Source organism: Rhea pennata, chromosome 8, assembly GCF_028389875.1.
Source record: "Rhea pennata isolate bPtePen1 chromosome 8, bPtePen1.pri, whole genome shotgun sequence".
Taxonomy (NCBI): Eukaryota; Metazoa; Chordata; class Aves; order Rheiformes; family Rheidae; genus Rhea; species Rhea pennata.
In genome coordinates, this window is record NC_084670.1 from 1,837,186 (window position 1) to 1,857,905 (window position 20,720).

A 20,720-nucleotide genomic window follows, 5' to 3' on the forward strand; every position below is an offset into this window, starting at 1 on the left:
AAGTTATTGACTCCACATAGGGAAAAGTCCAGCAGGAGTAGAAAAAGAGTTCCCAAGTGAGATTCTTTCTTCTCTCAAATTCTCGCATGCATATTTTCAAAATAACCTTCAAAAGCATTCTCCTCTTTCTATCATTCCTTGCACACCAATCCTTCCTAAAAGTGATTACATTGTCGCTATTAAAATATGGCCATTCCATCTCCTGAAAGCAGCAAATCAGCTGTTACATGCTGTTATATGACAGCTATGAAATTCCACAGGTCAGTAATTGCTTTTCTAAAAAACAATACATTATAATGAAATGGTGGTAATTCCTGCAATATTTCTTTAAAATGTACTTTTCCCATAGGCACCAGATTAGGTTCTTTTTACCAAATATTGTTCTTATAAAGGCTGCACTATGCATTAAAAAATCCAGCCCTCACTGCTTAATATCTTCAACAAACAATACAAAATGTTGTTGGAAGAACAATTTGCCTAAATGTTTCACCTGGAAATAGAAACAGATGAATTCCTTTTATCTTGTTATCTCAATGACACAATGACAATTTTGCATTAAGAAATCCTCAATATCTTTCAATTGTTATGTACTGTTATGCTTCTTGTTTGCTTAATTTCATTAAATACCTGACAGACTGGTTTTATCTACTGCAAGTATAGAAGCCATACCCTTAAAAATATAATTTAAACATGCATACATGACAGAGAATAGCAACAGAGCATTACGGAAGGATGATTCTATAAATCAGTTTTATCTACTGACTGTACTTACACCAGCAGATTGAAATGCTTCTATTCACCATTGCTGTTACTGATTGTCCCAACAGCAATGTTGTCATAGCTGGTATTATGTTCTGTATGCTTTACATTACCTGAGGAACCACGGCAAAGACGACAGATTTTTACTTTGTTGTATGCTGTATCTCTGCGTACAGAAAACTCCAGCTCAGCAAAAGGAGGTGAGGAAAATCACTTATCTGTGGTAAAGAGAAAGTTGTAAACATTGGGATAACAGACAATCCTGTGGGATCAAATATTGTGTCTGTTTTGGAATGTGGGCCCTGATATCTGTATTGTTTTGGACACAGGCTACTGAATTTTCTTTCACCGAAGTTCCAGTCAGTGGAAAGTGACTGGAATAGACAAAGTGCAGTCAGTGACTGACTGCAGGGCTCACACACTGAGTCTCCAGAGACTGTAACAGTATAACATTACTTACATTAGAATGCAGAAGATGGACTGTAACATTTCCCAGACCACTCCAATTACTACTTTCACTGTACTTTCCAGAGATGTCTCTAAAATCTCTTTATTTGATTAAGATACACAGTTTCCACAAAATGTATTAAATCATCTATAGGTAGTAGGTTGAATGCAAATGTATCAAGCATCATGTTTTAAAAAACAACCTGAGAGAGGGGAATATGGGAAGCAATCAATAGTAAAACTGCTGCAGTCACCATTTTCTGTAAGTTTTATTCATGGAGATTGCCCTAAGATAATCAACAAATTGATTTATATTCTTGAACAGTTTTAGAGCTAATATATTAAGGATCATTGAAAAAATCAATAGCACTTTCTATCTTGGCAACCACTCAACATGCAATTTTTTTAGAAAGAAAAATAGAAAGTCAATTGTTGAAATACATGAGTGAAGAGCATTTCTAAAGCTTTTGAATCTAGTGAGAGAATCCACACCTTTCTTCTTCTAATCAGATGGAAAACATGAGTGAAATAACACAGGTTCATTTAATTTTGAGTTATTTACTATAATGACTCATAAGTTAACAACTAGTGGCTTATCAACAGGTGCTACAGCTCAGGTATCTGGTAAAAACTATTAGGAAAATTTACTAGTAGCTCCTGCCACTAACTTCTTAAGCATACAAAAGTAGGATAATTAGCATCCCCACATCTGGGGCAATTGTGTAATCAGTTTCCCTAATGCTAATCTGGTTCTAATACATCATCTTCGTTACTGTATGTTTTGTCTTTTTCCTAGGCTCCAACTGTATGTATGACTGCTAAATCCACTTGATATGTTAATGCAAGTTTTCTTTTTGCAGTGAGAGGTTTTTTAATTACTTCTCATAAAGATTTCTAAGGTATTCTTTTGTCTTCACTGTCTGTAAAAGAAGTTTAGATGATAAGCCTGAAATATCTGAGCAATGGCTGAAAAAAACACTTTTAAGGTGTTTGTAGCGCACAGGTTATAAGCAAATATGCTGAAGTCTACAGGTTCTGAGAAAGGGAGAACACTTAGAAGTAACTGTGAAAGCCATGCTAATGGATTTCTTGTTTGATTGCTTTTGTTTGATTTTTTTTCCCTCGGATGTCTGTATCTGTAGGAAATTCGAAAGATAAGATAGGGTAGTTAAGAAAAATGTGCTGTCCTCTGAGAGGAACTAGTAGTATATGTGTTTAGGTAGCAGTGTAAGCTGTGTGCTAGACTTACTGGACATGAAACATGTAAACACTACACTGGCCTTCTAGAGGATGTCTGTGGGGATAAAAGGTCTAAACTGAGTCAAGTCATCAAACATATATTCTTTCTCTCTTTGCCAAACAACTAATGCGAATTTCCCATTTTTGAGAAAATGTAACTTTTTAAAACCTTTGTTCGGGGCCAATCTGTAGCTGTAACATATGCTCGGCCTTTTCTTATATTGTCCTTTTCCTGCCTTCATGACCACGAGAGAATGTAAACTATCACAGCCCCGTAGCTGACTAACACTACTGGCTATATCTCTACAGCTCCCTGCAACATCTCTGTTGTACTGCTAAGCCACCACACTCAAAGCTCTGCTTAGGTAGATTGAAATGCCTTACTGAGACTTTTAGAGGAATATCTTAGTACAAGTCAACCGCATGTGAAGAAAAATTGAGTGAATTAAAATGTGAAATTACAATGGTCAAGAAAACCCTGCAATAGCTTGGTGTTGGGCTCTAGAATGGCTAGATTCAAGAGACTCTGGACGCAGCTGATCAGGTCCTTTTAAAGGAAAACTCACATTCCTCTTAAAATACACATTAAAAAAAAATCTCACTTTTCTTCCGAGGTGCGCTTAAAGCGACAGCCTCGCAGCAAGCCGCCCGCTCTTCCCTTCCGCCGCGCACCTTTGGGCGCTGAGGCGCGGCAGGCGGCAGCCTCCCCTCAGCGCGCGGCCAACTGCCGGCGGCGCGCGCCACCCGCCGCAGCCCCGCCTGCCCGGCTCGGCCAATCGGCTTGCGCCGCCGGCTCGCGCAGGCAATTCAAACCGCTGTTAGGAGGCGACGGTTAGGCCGGGGTGGGGGCGGGGCTGTCTCCCTCCACTCCCGGCGGTTGGGCTGCCCGAGGGGGCTTCGCGGACCGCCATGGAGAGCCGCCCGGCGGCCCCAGGCCCCTACCGCGCCACCAGGCTGGTGAGGACGCTGGGGCTGGAGCTCTGGGGGTGGCGTGGACCGGAGGCCGGCTGGCGGCGAGCTGTCACTGCGCGCGGAGCGCCCGGCGGGCTCGCGGCGGCGGGGAGGAGGGGAAGGGAGGCTGCTCTCGCAGGACCTGGCTTCCGCGTAGCCTTTCCCTTGGCCTTTAAATAAATGGGAAGTTGGTGGTAGAACTTCAGGAGTCCACCGTGGTCTGGCCACTCATATTGCGTCATGTTGCAGGGAAAAATCAAGTAGTAGCTGGGGGGAGCGGGGTTGCCACACTGGCTTTTCGTTGATGTTTAAATTCAGCGTGTAGAAATCTAAACGCTGTGAAGCAAAAGATTTTTTTGTTTTGTTTTGTTCAGTAAGGTCATTGCGGTACCACGTGCTTATAGCGTGCAACCTTTAATATGGAAAAAGTATGTGTTGGTGTTACTACATTAGTCACTGAAAATTAGACTGTAGCAGCGCAGCGCTGTATTGATAGCAGCGCATCTGACGGCATAATCTATTTTTTGTGAGCGAATACCATGTAAAAGAATAAAATACATTGAAATTTGTAACTGTTGTTGTTTATGTACCCGCACTAGTTTTCCAAGAGTTATTTCAAATTTGCAGGCTGCGGATTGATAGTACCTCAGTAGACAGTGCTTATGCAGGTGATGGACATGTGCACACTGAATCAATAAGATTTGTCATCTTTCTGAAACTTTGATGTCGTTTTCAGCTGTAAAAGCAGGAGACAAAAACCTAAATACATTTACATATATATTTAATGAACTTAAATTTAAATGAATGTTAAATATAAAGTATTAATACAATATCATTTAAAGAGTTTAGTGTTGTATTTAATAACAGTAGTATCAGTGTTATTTATATGTCTATATTTGTATTATATTGCTATGTATTAATATTTCTTAATAAGATTTATTATTATAACCTTTAGATTTTAACCCTCTTGTCATTTTTTTGTTCGTTTGTTTCTCATGCAGTGGAATGAAGTTACTAAACATTTCCGAGCAGGGATGCCATTAAGGAAACACAGGCAGCATTTCAGAAAACATGGAAGTTGTTTTACTGCATCAGAAGCAATAGACTGGCTTCATGAAGTATTAAAGAGTAATAGTAACTTTGGTCCAGAAGTTACTAGGCAACAGACCATTCAGTTATTAAGAAAGTTTCTCAAGAATCATGTAATTGAGGACATAAAAGGAAGATGGGGATCAGAAAATTTAGAAGATAACAGTGGCCTGTACAGGTATTATAAAGATGTGCCTGAAATGAAGACTAGTTAACAGAGCTCTTTGGGTTGAGAATTTTATTTTAAAATACTAATGCTTGGATCTCCAGAAGGTCTTGCCTTGGGTTGAGCAGTGGGCCCCAAATTAATTTTTAGCACTGTTTGACTTATAGACTAGAAATCCTGTATGCTGAGTGCTGTTAGTGTGCTTGTTGTTTGCCCAAGGTTTTCCCTGGCATAGGCACTAAATTTAAGGTCTTTGATGGGGATTCAAAGAGGACTTCTTATAGGAGCTCCATGCTGTGCTACCAGTCTTGTATTTACTTCATCTCTTGTATACTTTAAAGAAAGTCTAAGTGGGCAACAGAGCCTGCCTTAAGTTTTTAAATTAAAGATATTAAAAGTCCCTCACTTCTCAGATTGTAGTCTCTCTGCTGTATAAATACTGGAGTATCTTCAGCTTGACTTTGGAACTGAGAAAAGTAGTCCAAAGCTAATTTACAATAGAGTTAGCTTAAACAATGTTATAATGAAAAATTTTCAGCATTTTTCTTTTTAATTCACTGAACTTCTTCACAATCTTATGGAGTCACAATGATAGGATATGGTTTTGGTTAAATGACTTCTTTTTAATCTATTCTAAATGTATTTAACGTCTCTGCAATTAATTACAGATTTCCTTCAACCTCTCCAGTTAAACCTCTACCAACCTGGTGTTCACCAAAAGGGAACTCGGAAAAATTCTCCAGAGACAAAGAAAAATTTTTTAAGTTCCCACATTTATCCAAGAGAACTCTTAAAAAAATGGAATTACTGGAGTCTATGGTAATAATTTACATTTCTTCTTTAACTACAATTGTTGCATATTTTATTTACCCTAAAAAACAACAAAAGCAAAAGACTGGAAGCAGTCATCTTTTAGTGACACTGTTTTCTGTTTTTTGTCATCTTCCCTTCAAACTGAAAAAATATTTTGATAGACTATCCTAGACAGTGAAATATAGCATTTAAATGGGTATAATAGAAAAGCGAAGCTGTATTTTGTAAAACAGTGCCTTGCTAATATATGCTGTTTCACTTCCTGCATGTATAAAGACAGCTTGAGGTGTAAGACATTCAATAGCCTGTATATGTTCAGGCAAAATACACATGTGGAAAAATCATAGCAGTAACTGTAACATGAAATTATTGAAACACTGACAGCAAGTGAAAGGGAACATTTCTGCATCTGAGATATGAAATTAAGTACACTCTTAAACCTGTATGAAGCTGTTTTCTTGTTCCCAATGTCATACTGGCAATAGGTTTGTTGACAGAAGATGTTACTAATACTGCCACATTATCTAATCCGTACACATTGCAATATAGGGCTAATTTTGCATCAGAATGATCTGGTGTTATATAAAGTTTTTCATTGTCCTTCAATGCAGAATTGTCCCTCCTACATTATTTTAAAATATTGGAAGGGCTAGAAGGAGGGGTTCTGGAAATAACTAGAACAATATGTTCCTGTAGAAACCTAAAATATTTTGCATTTAGGGCAAATAAATAAAGGTTACCAATTATATAACTTTTCTGCTTACTTTGCTGATAAAGAGGGTATGCAAGTGTTTGTACCTTTATTCTCTTGACATATGTGTGCACATACTTTGTGAATTTAGACTGTGATACTAAAGAAGGATTCTTATCTTCCTAATATGTTAGGATTTGACACGTTTCTACTCTTAAAATTGCTTACTTCTTAAGGAGTTTATTATTTTTCTGTATTGTCCTTTTTGATTTAAAATAGAGTATACCTACACTTTAATGCTAAGACCACTAAAGTTACTCACTGAATCAAGCTTTGGAATTTAGTATTCTGCAATTCAGTGTTCTGCAAAAATTAATATATAATTGAGAACAAATTTACTTAATCTTTGAGTTAGGAGGTCCAAATTTATTTTACATGTATATTTATCATATATCCATTATGTATAAATCACTCATTTCCAGGAAAAAATAGAAAAAACACAACCAGATATAATAGAGGAAAACAAAGAAGGCTCCCTGCACAGGAAGGAAATAAGCCAGGAATATGTACAAGAAATTTGGAGAAATATCATTCTGATACAGTAAGTAATAAACTGTGAAGTGTTGTACACAAGAGAAATAGTTTGTATGTGTTTTCTATCTGAAATGCAGGGATGAGGTGTTTTGACTTGCAAATTTTTCTAATAATTATGTTTTAGGGTAAAAATTTGTACTAACTAGTGCAAGGTTTGCATACGGTTTCCAGTGTATTTATTAACATCAAGAATGTTGGACTTTGGAAATTTACTGAAGATGATTGTTAAAGATACTAAAGGAGTATATGTTAAGTACCGTAGCTGCTCATTTCTTATTGTTTCTTTTGGTGTTTGTCCCAGGAAGAAGTGTGTTTTCAAGTTGTCCTGCATATGAGAACTTATTTCCACTTATATTCAAAAAGCATTTACTTGATAAGTGAATTTGCATAATTTGTTTTCATTCCGTATTAACAAAGATCTGTTCTCTTCCTCCTAACAGTTTACAAACCATTTTAGGCCTCCCATCTTTGGAAGAAGTCTTGCAGCCAACACAGATAATTCCTGAGTATGTCATGTACAATATGACTAATACAAGTAAACATGGTGTTGTTATTTTACAGAACAAATCAGGTTAGATTATTTTTTTCTGATTTTGCTTAATTTGACATTTCTATATGATGTAATTATGTCCAACAGTAAATAACTGAACATAAAATCTAAAATAAATTAATTAAGGTAATAGGTTTTGTAGCCTGTCTTTTACACTTCCTTTTCCAAACTAGATAACAACTCAGTATATTTGTCTGGAAGGTTTTGTAGGTGCATTACCATTCGCTTTTAGAAGTCCGCATGTAGAGCAGTAATAGTACCTTTAAAAATTAAATTTTATCTCTTAATGCATTATTTTGTACATGTGTACCATTATTTATATTTGTTATTAAGTCTTGTGGTTATGTATAAATAATATACTTATTTATTTTAGAAGACCTCCCTCACTGGGTATTGTCAGCTATGAAGTGCCTCGCATACTGTAAGTTCTGGATTAATTTTTCAATTCAGATGCTCCTTTTGAGGGTTGAAAGTGAAAAAAGGCTGCATTTTTAAGACGAATAGTATTTCATTTTGGAAATCCAGATAAACCAACTGTCTTGACATACTGAGAAGCGATCAAAGCAGTTCATCTCAAATTATTGCATGCAAATGTAACCATAAATAGTTAACCAACATGAAAGATGTTATACTTTAGGTAATGAAGATCTTGGTCCTTTTGCAATCTAGCTAACTATTCTGCTTCCAGGTTGCATCTTCTGAATCTGTATGTGAATTTTTGGCAACATGAAGCTTAATTTAGTATGAGAAGAGGTGTTAGTGTTCTTTAGTCCATTAAATCAATTGAGAATTCAAGTCTGAAAGCTTTCAGTGGAACTGTGCTATTCCAGCCTATAAAGTAGGTAACAATTAGGTAATCCTTATCTGCTTCCCCACCTTTTTCTATAAACAGTGTTTGTGAAAAGCTTATGCTTAAAGCACACTGAGATACCTTTTATAGTTACAGTTTAACAGTGGAGATTGAAGGCCTTATATGTCTTATGAATCACTACATTCTAAACTTAAAAAAAAAAAAAAAAAAAAAAAGCTTAAAGTCAGACATTTTGGCTGTTAAAAATGAACTTTCATTATCTGCAGAATGTGAGTCAGTCTGTATTTGTCTCTTGTTTTAGTATTAATGTGGGAGATAAAGAGGCGCTAAACAAAAAGCTGCTGCCGTTTACAGAAAATGTAGTGCTGCTGTTTGGTATTCAGAGTTTTTCTTCCCGTAAAATTTAGAAAGGCACAATGTTAATTCTTAAACTTCAGAAAAGAATCAGTTATTAACATGTCCCTATTATGTGTATATCTAGCCGCTGCCGTGGGACACCCAGGAAAGTATTTGGTATGCAGTAATATGTATATATGTAACACAGCTTTTAAGTCTGGTATGTGCAAGAAGAAAAAAGTGAATCTAATGAACTTCAATTTCTGGTAGCTTGGTCCAATGTGAATTCACTGATGAATAAGGATTTTCTCTGTACTTCAGCATGCTGTTGCATACTTATATAGTATTAATAGTCTTTACCTTGCAAATGATTTTTTTTTCTTTTTCATTTATCAAACTTCACAGAAAGTCATTGAGGCTTCCTTTGTCAGATGTGTTTGTTACAAACACATGCAGCTCACAATTAGATAAGCATTGCATTTTTACAAAACTGATTTAGAAAAAGCTCTGGAGATGTAGAACATCATGTGGTAGTGAGGATATATTTATTTTATTTATTTATTTATTTATCTTCTTGAAACAACACAGTCTGTCTGAATGACTATAACAGGATATACAAGAGCTAGAATTAATGCCTCTCAAAGGGGATCTGAGATGATGAGTTCTTTTTATATTTATACTAGCCCTGATTTTCAGTCTTTTGCCCCTGTCCTTGGCAATCTCCATTGCTTCCAGTAAAAGCTGTACTGACTATAACATCATTTGTTGGTGTGTGTATACACCTGCATGTATTTCTAGCTATTTAGTAGCAATCCATGTAAGGTTAGATTGGCTTTGGAAGTTCAGTTTGTACAGGCTATTACATTAACAGCGCTTTTAGGAAAAGCAGAACAGGAAAGGGGTTGGTGAGTTAAGATTTAAATCAAGGCTGAAAATATGGTGGAGCACTACCTTATAAGCATTTAAATACATTAATCCCCACATAAGTCACATATTTAGAATTAATAGGGCTTTGTAATCCTGAATTGTATTCATGTGTTGAAAGTTGAGAACAAGTTTTCTTTTCTTTTTTTTAATTGTCTGTATGTTTTTCAATTTTGAGTGAATTAGTTCAAGTGGAGATTTTATCTCTGCATCTGTGAGGTATATTGCTAAGTGATTAAGGCAAAAGTTACTTTGCACAGTGAAAATTAAAAATATTTGCATTTGAGGGAGGGAATACTACTATATTTTTAGTTATTTTTGTTTGTAGTATGTGCTAATGTGATATGAAGTTAGAACCAAGAAAAGTATCACTTTTGATTTGATCAGCATTTAATTAAAACTCTTATCTTCTAATTCCTTAGAATATATTTCATAAGACAGCTTATTTCATTTGTATGCATTATCTGAGTGGTGTATAATAACTCCAGGATTAACAAAAGATCTTCGAAATGTCAAATGTTACTCATTCGTTCCTTTTCGTCCATGTAGCAAAACAGGCAAGACTTATTAATCAAGACTCTTAGATTGCTGGATTGCCTAATTGTCCATTTTTGAAGAAAATTATTTGGATGTTACTATGATCATCTGTGGGGATAATTATGAACAAAACTTCCACTTGGTAAAACATTGAAATAGAGGAGTTAAAAACAAAAGAGAGATCCCCCACAAAGGGAAAGGACGCTTACCAGCTCTGTTTGGCCTATGTATGAAGTAACGTGTATGTATTGGCTGGCTTCTCAGCACACTCATTATTCAAATTTGGGTATAGTTTTGGAAGCTAGAGCTGCCCATGGGAGATTTGGGATTACTAGAGTTTAGAAATGATGGAAAATGCTAAAAGTTTGTGATTATTTTAATGAGAACATATAAAGGGCATAAATGAGTTCATTTATTTTACTGCTGTGGAACAACTTGTTGAGCACAACTCCTCAGTGGCTATAGAGAATATCTAATGTTTTTTCTGCTTACGAATGGTACAGCGCTGAACTAAAACCAAAGTATTTGTATGTTCCTGACAGTTCTTTCTTGTAAAATATAGTCATTCCTACAAAAAATAAACTTCTAATGTTGCTTTTTCATAACACGGAATTGTGAGAATAAATACTTTGGTCAATTTTCTCTCTCCATCTCTCTCTTTAGGGCCTAGAAATAATGACATGAGCCAACCAACATACAATGGGTTTGAAAGAGATGTGTTCAGAACAGTTGCTGACTACTTTCTCAGTCTCCCTGAACCATTACTTACTTTTGAGTACTATGAACTTTTTGTAAATATTTTAGGTATGTATGATTTTAGAAATAGACTGTGTAAGCAGTAAGTGTGTATCAACTAGGGGAAACAAATCTGTAATTAAAATCAGAACTTGCCCACTAATTTGTATGGCAGCTTGAATCAAAGGAAGATCACTGATGCTGTCTTTCTATGTTACAGTATTAACTGAAATGTAGTTCTATCTCATGATATCCAATGTAAATTGCTGTCTGGTCTAACATTCTAAATATGCATTAGCCATGTTAGAAATATCTGATCATCTCTGTCTATTTCTCACTATTGCACTATATTAACTTTCTTTAATCTTGCATGTGTGTTGTGATGATTGCAATTACCTTGTTTAAACTGCTGCTGGACTGAGCTATTTTTTTCTTATATTTTACTAACCAAATGAACAATAGATTGGTTTCTTATATTTGTTGACTTCTCTGTTCACTTAGCAACTTTATTTCTTTCTGAACTTGTTCATATCACTTGCATCTTAATTTATATTTCATTTTCTGATAGTTATGTGTGGCTACATCAAAATTCCAGATATATGCAGTGGAAAACATTCTGTCCCAGATGAGGCATGTAATCCACAATCTTCAAAAATTCTTCACTTGAACTCTTTCAAGTCAACTGAATGTCTTCTTCTAAGCCTACTTTGCAAAGACACCGAGAAAAAAAAGAAAGAACATGAAACGTCCAGGAAATCTTTTCCAGAAGAGCTAACTGTCCAGAAGGGATGTGCAAAGAAATTGTATCCACATAAATTGATATGTAAACGAGGCAGTGTTGATAATCTAATAGGAGGAAGTTGTCAAAATCTTTCTGGTTTAAAGAACGAACAGGACGTACCTCTAAAATTTAGGACAAAATGTTACTCTTTGGAAAGAATTGGAGATTCTACCTCAAGCTCTTGTAATAAAGGAGAATCAAATTCCTTCAGGCAAACTGATCTGAGCGTAGTCCTGGGCACTAGAAATGAAAACCAACCACTACCCTATGAATATAAAAATAAGTCTACGCTGGAACTTAATTTTGATAGTATGTGTCAAAAACAAACTTCTGGTATCAAGACAGTGTCTGCATCAACTGTTCAAGAAAAGGAGATATTTAATGAAAATCACAATTTAAAGCAAATACGCAGGTCTCAAAGTTTACTTGTCAGAAGACACTCAAAAAGTTGCGCTAGCATTAATATACCAGTTGCTGAAATCACTGTAAAACCAACGTCTGGACTTTGTGGGCAAAGAAATACAAGTTCCTCTGGTGTGGCTGCTTCAATGGAGATAAAGACTGAGGTTTCTGATATCACCATCAATAAAAGACTCTGCAAAAGTACTGTAGAACTTTCAGAATATTCTTGCACTCATGATACTTATGTGTTGGCTGGCGCACGAAGTAAGATGGCTTTCTAAAGCATGTTGTATTGGCTTATTTTGTTGACTAACTAATCTGCTTTCTTGCTCTCTTTGACACTTGCTAGGTTTTTTAATATCTCTATAGCATTACTTTTATTAAAAAAAAAAAAAAAGCCGAAACAACCCCTTCAAGTTATTAAAAGGTTACACTTTTTAAAGGTAGACTTTCATGCCTTTCCTAACAAATGTTAAGTGTGTACTATTTTTGGATTCTTGACTATGTTGTGTCAGTAATTCACCTTTCTGTTCAGGTAAGTGATAGTACAACATAAACACTGTCTACCACTGAGGAAGGGAATTTGCACAGACTTGCCTGCTGTGGGAGACTGACAGTCTTTGAAATGCATTTTCTGGCTAATACTTTCTGGAGTAACATTAGTGTTGCTCCTGAGTTATATTATAGTCATAATTGTATCAGCCATTTATCATCAAAGTGAGTTGAAGATGGCCATTCAAAAATAAGAGGCCATCTAACATAGATCTACTTATGTTACTACTAGTTACTGTGACACAGAGATCATCTTCACTGGGGAAAAAAAATGAGATTTCTCTTACTGAGGTTAAAATGTTCTGAAAACTGTGTTAAATCTTAATGACAGCTATCTTTCTTTACAATTAACTTGTAGATCTCCTTCAGCCTCATTTAGAAAGAATTGCTATTGAAGCACTACAGATATGTTGTTTATTGCTTCCACCTCCAAATCGTAGAAAGATTCAGCTCCTCATGCGTATGATCTCTCGGATCAGTGAAAATGTTGATATGCCACGACTGCATGATGCAATGGGCACACGTTCTTTGGTAAGGAAAGTCTTTCTAAGAGAATCATTAGGTACAGTATGTCTGTTATTTTAAGAATACTGCTGAAAAAATGCTGAGATTAGGAGTAGTATTACAAACTTTAGGTTCTTGTCTCATTGCAGTACATCTAATGATTAACGGACAGAGCTTTTGTCTCTGGAATACTTAGTGCCTGCTTCAGGTCAGATTTACTTTTCTTGACTCTTCCCTAACATATTCAAAATATTGATGTTGTTTTTGTTTAATTTGGGGAGCAGAGGAATAATTTTTGAAAAGAATGCAAATGATCATTTAATCTTTCTCACCCAATTGCCAACATAATTTACTTTAAAGAGTCTGTGGAAGTTGTTCCTTGGACTAAACATTTGTGTTATGATATGAACAATTCGAGAGGAGAAAGAAGTTTTTCTGCCTGATTTAAAGACTAATTTCTAGGTCTGAAGTTAAGCCTTCATTGGAAAGACTAAAGATTTTTGTAATGTTTGCACCAACTGAGATTAGATAAAATTTAATACACACCAAGAACCACTTTAAAATACTTTTTCAAAGCTGTCACAGTTTTAAAGCTTTCAGCTGGCCTTCTTTAAATAGCATGTTTAGGTACTTTGTTATTTTATTTGGGCTAGCTCTGAAGATTTGTTTTGTTGCCTTAATTGAAGATGAACATTTTTCTACAAAGGAACACTTCTTCCCGTTTCTCTTAAAAATACGTATTTCTCGATTGAAGGTACTATTCAATACAAAAAAACCCTGCAAAAACAAATCTAACCTTGAAAAGAAAAATTACTCTATTTTAGATGAAGAGGAAAAAAAAAAAAACTTTTCCCCTGTTTCTTAACTGATGATGCAGGCAAGAGGTATTGCAGTGAAAGTTAATATTGGAGACTCCATTATAAAAATCCATAGACTGGGAAGAGAAGTCCTTCAACTGCACATACTAATGATCTACTAAACACTTTCAGATGATACAGACTTTTTCTCGATGTGTGTTATGCTGTGCAGAAGAAGTAGATCTTGATGAGCTGCTTTCTACACGACTGGTTTCATTTCTAATGGACCATCAACAAGAAGTATTTAAAGTACCAACTTACCTGCAGGTTGCAGTGCAAGATCACATAGAATATATGAAGATGGCCCAGGTTGGTGACACATACTTTTGCTAATTGCAGAGTATTTGCTACTTATTAAGGTGGGACGGAAAAACTTTAAATAAAACTACGGTATTCTAAATTCAAACTTTTTATCAAACTTACATTATAATGACAATAACAACAGTATTACAATTTATAATGTCATTGTAAGCTAATGTTCTTGGGTGTTAATGAAGCGGCATCCTCCTGAAATAGTACATAATCACTTGAACACATGAAGACCTCTTAATTTTTTTTCACCCTCCTTTGCCTCCCTCCCTTCTGTCTTCAGTGCAGATATCCAAGGGAAGAAATTAGTGCCATATTGCCCACGTATTCATACTGTAAACAAATAACTCCTCAGGAGTTTGAGGAACAGAAAGTGTCTACCTCTCAAGCTGCAGTGGCAGAACTCCTAGAGAACATTATCAAAGATAAGAATTTGTCTTTGAAAGACAAAAAGAAGAAGTTAAAACAGGTAAGAAGCTTGGTGGATGTTTAATCTATTTCTGAGAACATTCTTGTGGAGGAAGGAGCTGATGAATTTAATCAGCAGACCCTGGCACACAACATGAATAAACTGCATAGAAAGAAATGCTTGTTTAATAGAAAAGAGGTAAATATACTTTAAGGTTAATGTCTTTGTTTGGGTTTTTTTTTTTAAGAATAGTGTCTAATAGTGTTTGGTACTGCCTAGTAGCCATAGTGTTCAAACAAACAATGGTTTAAGAATACGGTATAAAATCATTGTAATATCCTATTAAATACTGTATGGTAGTAATTGAATATTGTTCTTTGCAGTGTACTAGCTATACAAACTACTAGTAAATGCTATGAGTAGGGTTAAAATCAATAGGAGGCAAAAAGTAGTCATCTCTTTTTCTTTCAGAGTTCAAGCTCCATCTATTTACAATCTTAAAGCATTCTTTTCCTTGGAATTGGCTTTATGTTTTATAACAAGAATATTACTCAAGATTATCTAGTACTTTTGTGGCACGCTAACATGTTGCATAAATAGTAAGGTTAAAATGCAACAATTCTGGCAGGATTTGACACTGGAGGATTTATTTTCTTTTTCAGAAAACATTTGGCAAGTATCTCAGACCAATCAAATGGTATTGTACTTGTCCTAGAATCTCTTAAGCAAGTCTTGTGACTCAAATTCGAAAAAGCAGCTTTTCAAAGCTTGCACGTTCTCTTGCTCGCTCTTACCGCCTCCTTTTTTAAGGGCCTCACCTCCAGCAGAGGTGGATTGGATTTTTGTTTGTTTGTTTTTAGCTTGGAATTACCCCTTGTTACAGTCTTCGGTTTGTACCGGGATAACTAGTAGCAATTGCAACTTTTACAAGCGTTTATTCTGTATTGGTACTTTCAGTTGGGGAAAGCCAAATACATGCCACTTGCTGGAGGGATAAATCCAAGTTATGTCAACACCAACATGATGTCGTTTTCATTAGTTTGATTTAATCAACAGAAGGCTTTTCCAGATGCATGGATATGTACCATTATTCTTTCCTTCCGGAGACATTGCATTAAAAAAAAAAAAATCAAAAGTGTGTGTCTGAAGCCAGTTACTTCTTGTTAGATTGTTTATCTGTAGGGTGTTGAAAAATTCTGCCTTGGTTAAGTAGTAAGCTTTTCTAAAAGAATACCTTTAAAATCTACGTAAGTGGAAATTAATATTGTGCAGAACATATTCATCGTTGTGATTCTTCAATGACAGTTTTCCAAGTATAAACAGAATAGGTACCAGTGCTGGCTGGACAGTGTGACTTTAAACGGGCAACAACAGAAGTGATAAGTAGTACTGCAGTGATTTTCAGCTCATGGGCAATATTATGAGCAACTGTAGACTGTCTTTTCAAATGGTAATAAAGGCAATTAGTTAATCGTTGGAGACCAGTAGAGTTCTTCCTTATAGTCACAATAATTAAAGTCCTTGAAGAAAATGAGATAAACTTTTTCAGCAGAAGATGAAGTGTCTGGTAAAAATTCAGTATGATTCACTGCTTACGAATTGCAAACTTACATGCTCAAAGTGGCCTTTTCTTGTGTCAGGTATCACAGCAGATTTATTGTATATGCTGATAGTTTTTGTTCTTGCTGATGAGTATCTGCTCAGAGTCATTGATTCTCAAGTCCTCCCTTTTGTGTGTTTTTTTTTTTTTTTTTTTTATGGAGTTTGATATAATAATTTCTTTGATTGTGTGTTTTCTAGTTTCAGAAGGAATATCCCCTGATCTACAGGAACAGATTTCCAACTACAGAAAATGAGGCAATGCTATTTGAGAGCAAACCTACCATCAAACAACCGATGCTTAGCCTGAGAAAAACAAAATTTCGTAGCCTAAGATACTAATATAACTACACTTCAGTCGCATATTTATTTAATAGATGCATTAATAGTTTACCAAAGTGCAGTTGCTATGGAAATTTGATGGTGGCTGTGTGATGAAGGAATAAATGTTTACATGAACACTATGCTGAAAGGTGCCAAAATAACGCTTTTCTGGAGATAACTTTTAAATGGCTACAGAGGGAAATAATATTTATATGTTTACAAATTATTCAATATATTGCTCTTCAGTAAAGTAAATGTGAAAATAATTTTGAAGTTGTTAGTAACCAAAAATTTATCTATGATTTTTGTGTGGGAAGCTAATAATATGCATATAGTGGTAACTTTTTGTTCTGGAATTTATGCCATATAATTTCATTTCTAGTAGGTTTTTAATTCTTTGTATGTCCTGGATAAATGCCTTCCTTGAGTTCGCAAAATACTTGTCTCTAAACAAAACAACGTTCTTTGAGGTTAGGACTAATTAAATAGTTGGCTCTGTTGTTTCCAAGGGAGCCGGAAATCGCCATTTTGTCTGACTCCATAAAATACTTACGTTCATCTGTAAAGCTGTCTCTTAAATTTTTATATATTTATTCATATTAAAATTTGGGCATATTTCTGACCTTGTATGGAAAACTGATTTCAGATCTGTTAACCTTTTTGAACCACGTAGTGTAGAGAATGGATGATACATGAAGTGGCAACAGAATCAGAATAGATTAAATTTCAGTATTTTGTTTCTAGAGTAAGTAGTTTACTTATTAACTTTTATGGGACTGAAACTGCACCACAAGAATGTGAATCTGGATGAGTACCTTTATCATAAGACAATTCAAAGCAAATGTTGTCAAAATTGAGGTTCAATATTAGTCAAGCATGTTTCAGGCAACAAATGAAAAAATCACAATTAGTGAATGTTGTTAAAGTGTTTAGTGGTGGACTTGAAGAGAAATGAATGTTTTTCTTTCCCCCAAATTTTGATCCTTCAAAAATGAAGCCTGAAATCTTTGTTTTCCTAAATTGTTCTGTTTTAATTTTTTGCCACCTTTGCCTGTATATTTTATTTACATCAAACTCTTAAGACAGCAGAACTTGGCAACTGGCAGCATGTGGGTAAAACCTGGACAGTTAACAGGAGAAGAATTTGCACTGAATTCTCTTTAGCATTCCTGCAACATGGTTAAAACAGCACAGTATAGCAAAAAGTTTCATGAACCTTTTAAGGATTCAATGAAACGTTGTTTACGTTAAAAAAAAAAATCACTTTGAACATGTAATCTGTAACTATTGTCAGCTAACATGCCCAAAATGAACTCCAGCATGAGATTTATAGATATTACTGCTTCTAATCTGGAAAAAATGGATACTGTGTGCTGGAATAACATCAAATTGTGTGAATTTTAAGTTTTTTTTTTTTTATAGAAAATATCCGCAAGTAGACACACTAATGGATCTGCTTCTCGGTCTGATCACAACTCTTTTATCACCTTGTCATCAGAATACAATGAGAATGTGATGACGTAGGGTTAAAAACAGTGCTGGTAGTGGTGTAGCTCTGTCTGTGGGCAGTTAGAGTAGAGAAGGTTAGCTGATGAGTAATCCACTGTTTTTGACTAAAGTTGTTATAGTGCAGCTAAAGATTCTTGGAGAGAGTGAAGCTACCACGTGGAATATAATTTCTATATATGCTCTTGTTTACATGTAATAGTTTTGTACGTTCCAATCCTATGCAAAAATTACTGCTTATTAGTAAGGTACAACAACATGTCCTTTATGTAAGTGTTGGTTTTCTGTCATCCATACCTATGCAATTCAGTGCCTTGAATGCTAGCTCTTTGCATGTTGCTGTGCTTGAGCTTTTGTATTTTTTCAGGCCTGCAGTCCAACCTATGTTCTGTCCCCAGCATAATCTAAATTTCTGTTCAAGTAGACTTAATGCTGTATGATACTTCTTTCACTATGGTCTCTATTTCTTCTACTTTAGGTTAAAGATTTCTTAATGAAATCTTTATTATGATCTCCCAATCAATAAATTGCCCTACAGTGAAACCATTCTGCTTTTAGAACAGTGTCAAAATTGGTTTTTGTTGGAAGGAATTTGTCTATTTTACACTCTAGTTATATTATTGTTTCTGGATAAATCTTAAACTATTCATCTACCTATTTTGGGTGTATTTGCAGAAAAATGGGAAGGATGCATTGCAAGCACTAGGCTTTATAAGACTAGGTACGTCTGAGGTCTGCCTTTGTTTTCACCTTAAGGATGTTTTTTCTCAGCAGTTTTGTGCTTTAGAGAAATCAGAGATACTGGGTAAACAGGATGGGTGCTTTTCCATGGCATGAACTGCTTAGCTGTCTGTGTTACCTTGTTTGATTATCTACATACATCTATAGCACACAGCCCAGAGTTACATGCTTTGTCATGGCTTCTCATTTCTAGGACAAGACACTGAACTCCTTTTATACCTGCACATATGGGCTCTTACTATAGTTGTCATAAAGCGAAGCAAGTTATTAAAGTGACAGTAAATCTTAGCTGCTAATCTGTTTACCTGGATGTTTCTATTTTGGCCTTTTATAGAGAGGTTCCATAGTAGAATCTTGTACAAAAACACACTGTGTCAGATACTTTGCCAGTGCTATTTTTAAAGGTCTTAGCTGAGGGTTGTCATTTGTATATTTAACATCCTAGTACATAATTGAGATGGTTTAAAACCATGAGACTGCACTGCAGTTCTTTGAGATTGTTCTCTCTTTCCTTGGGAAAAAAAAAAGAGCTATAACACCTTTCTGTTCTGCATCTGATACTTGTTTTTCTTCATAACTGAACATGGATACATGTACAATGGTCAATCATTTCAAAAAGTTGCTTGCTTTGTTTTGCTTTCATTTTTAAGATGAAAATACTGAATGAAACAAATTATATTTTTACGTTAGAAATAAGCCATTTAGTACAAAGTGATTTCTGATCATCATCCCTTTTCATTGTACCAACTGAAAATCTTCCAACAGTGATTAAGATTCTGATTTTGCATCCTGTTGTATTCACATATATTTAAGTTGGATTTCTTTGTGTATGTCAGCTCAGCTCTGGGTTCTAGATTAGAACAGCTGGTGCAGAAGTCTTCATGAGGAGTCCTTGCATTATCCTGATGAGAAACTGCTTCAGCAGTCCTCAGTTCTTGCTCCTGAGATGCAGGTTCCCCAGAAGGTCAAGACCACACATGTGGAGATTCACCAGTCCGAGACTTTATGTTTTAGGGTATTTATCTGTTTGGTCCACCCAAAGAAGTGATAGAGAATAACTGTTGTTTCTTCTGTTTTTTTTTTTTTTTTTTTTTTTTCCTTTCTTTTTCTCTGTCCTGTAAATGGCAATACAATCTCAACTAATCCTGAAATTCTCTGTGAGCTAGAAAGTTGAAGGGAATTTTCTTTCTTCTGGGTCTTCTAGTCTATACTGTTGCCCTTGCCTGCCCTCCCTCCCAAAGAACAGCTATTATCATCTGGAAAAGACCTTAGTAAAAATCAGAGTAGAAAGCTGCAGAAGATGCTTCTGTATGGACAGTTGAATCTCTCCATGCAGAAAGATTTTTTTGCTAAAGTTTTAGCCTAAAGCAATGTTCACTAATGCTATTTTTTCCTACATAGCTTTAGTTTTGTGGACTTCTTATTCTTAATCATATGTGAAGAGATAGATGTGAAATATCAAATTTAGTCTTAGGTCAGTTTTATGGTTATCTGGAAATGAATTTCTGAACAGAAAAAAAAACCCAGAGTATATCTACTAGGATATGTATTTTGCAATACATCATTCTGTTCTTTTCCATATGAGAAGAAGGCTTTCTAAATGAGACACCAAGATAAGCCCCGTTTCAGCCAATATTCATAATAAATGCTTTAATGACCTGTACATGTTGTTGTACTAACACAGTAGGGACAGATGTTTATTCTCTAGTCACCTACCATAACGCTTATAGTCAACTACTTTTACAAATCTGGTACCTGCTCTAATTATTTTTGTCTTGTTAAGCATTGCATAAATGCTATGTTTATTTATATGTTCCAGTTAAGCAACTTATTAGGTGAGCAGCTCACATTTCTTAGGATTTAGCTTTCAAAGGACTGTTCTCGTTATTCAGAGTTCTTGACCCATGTTATTTAATGTAGTCTTCAAAGATCTTAACAGAAACTTAATAAAAACTTGAATAACTAAACCATTTGACTAACAGTGGAACAATTAAAACATTTCCAAAAAAATGACAGGTACAAATTTCATTTTAATCTTAAACTTTATGAGCTTTCATTCTTCTCTTCAGTGAGAATATCTACTTCAAACTTTTT

The 20,720-nt window shown here is 35.3% G+C and overlaps 1 protein-coding gene across 2 annotated transcripts; it reads left to right on the forward strand.

Annotated features, from left to right (window-relative positions):
• Positions 1 to 3,354: 3,354 nt before the first annotated feature.
• DEPDC1 (DEP domain containing 1) lies at positions 3,355 to 16,397 on the forward strand. 2 transcript variants are annotated; one of them, XM_062581466.1, is made up of 12 exons: positions 3,355 to 3,402; positions 4,398 to 4,663; positions 5,320 to 5,470; positions 6,638 to 6,756; positions 7,190 to 7,320; positions 7,673 to 7,720; positions 10,571 to 10,711; positions 11,211 to 12,089; positions 12,736 to 12,908; positions 13,871 to 14,047; positions 14,331 to 14,516; positions 16,257 to 16,397. In XM_062581466.1, exons 1-12 carry the CDS (start codon positions 3,355 to 3,357, stop codon positions 16,395 to 16,397), a joined length of 2,460 nt encoding a protein of 819 aa, XP_062437450.1. The 2 variants fall into 2 exon arrangements, with proteins under 2 accessions (XP_062437450.1, XP_062437451.1); XM_062581467.1 differs by lacking the exon at positions 11,211 to 12,089.
• Positions 16,398 to 20,720: the final 4,323 nt, after the last annotated feature.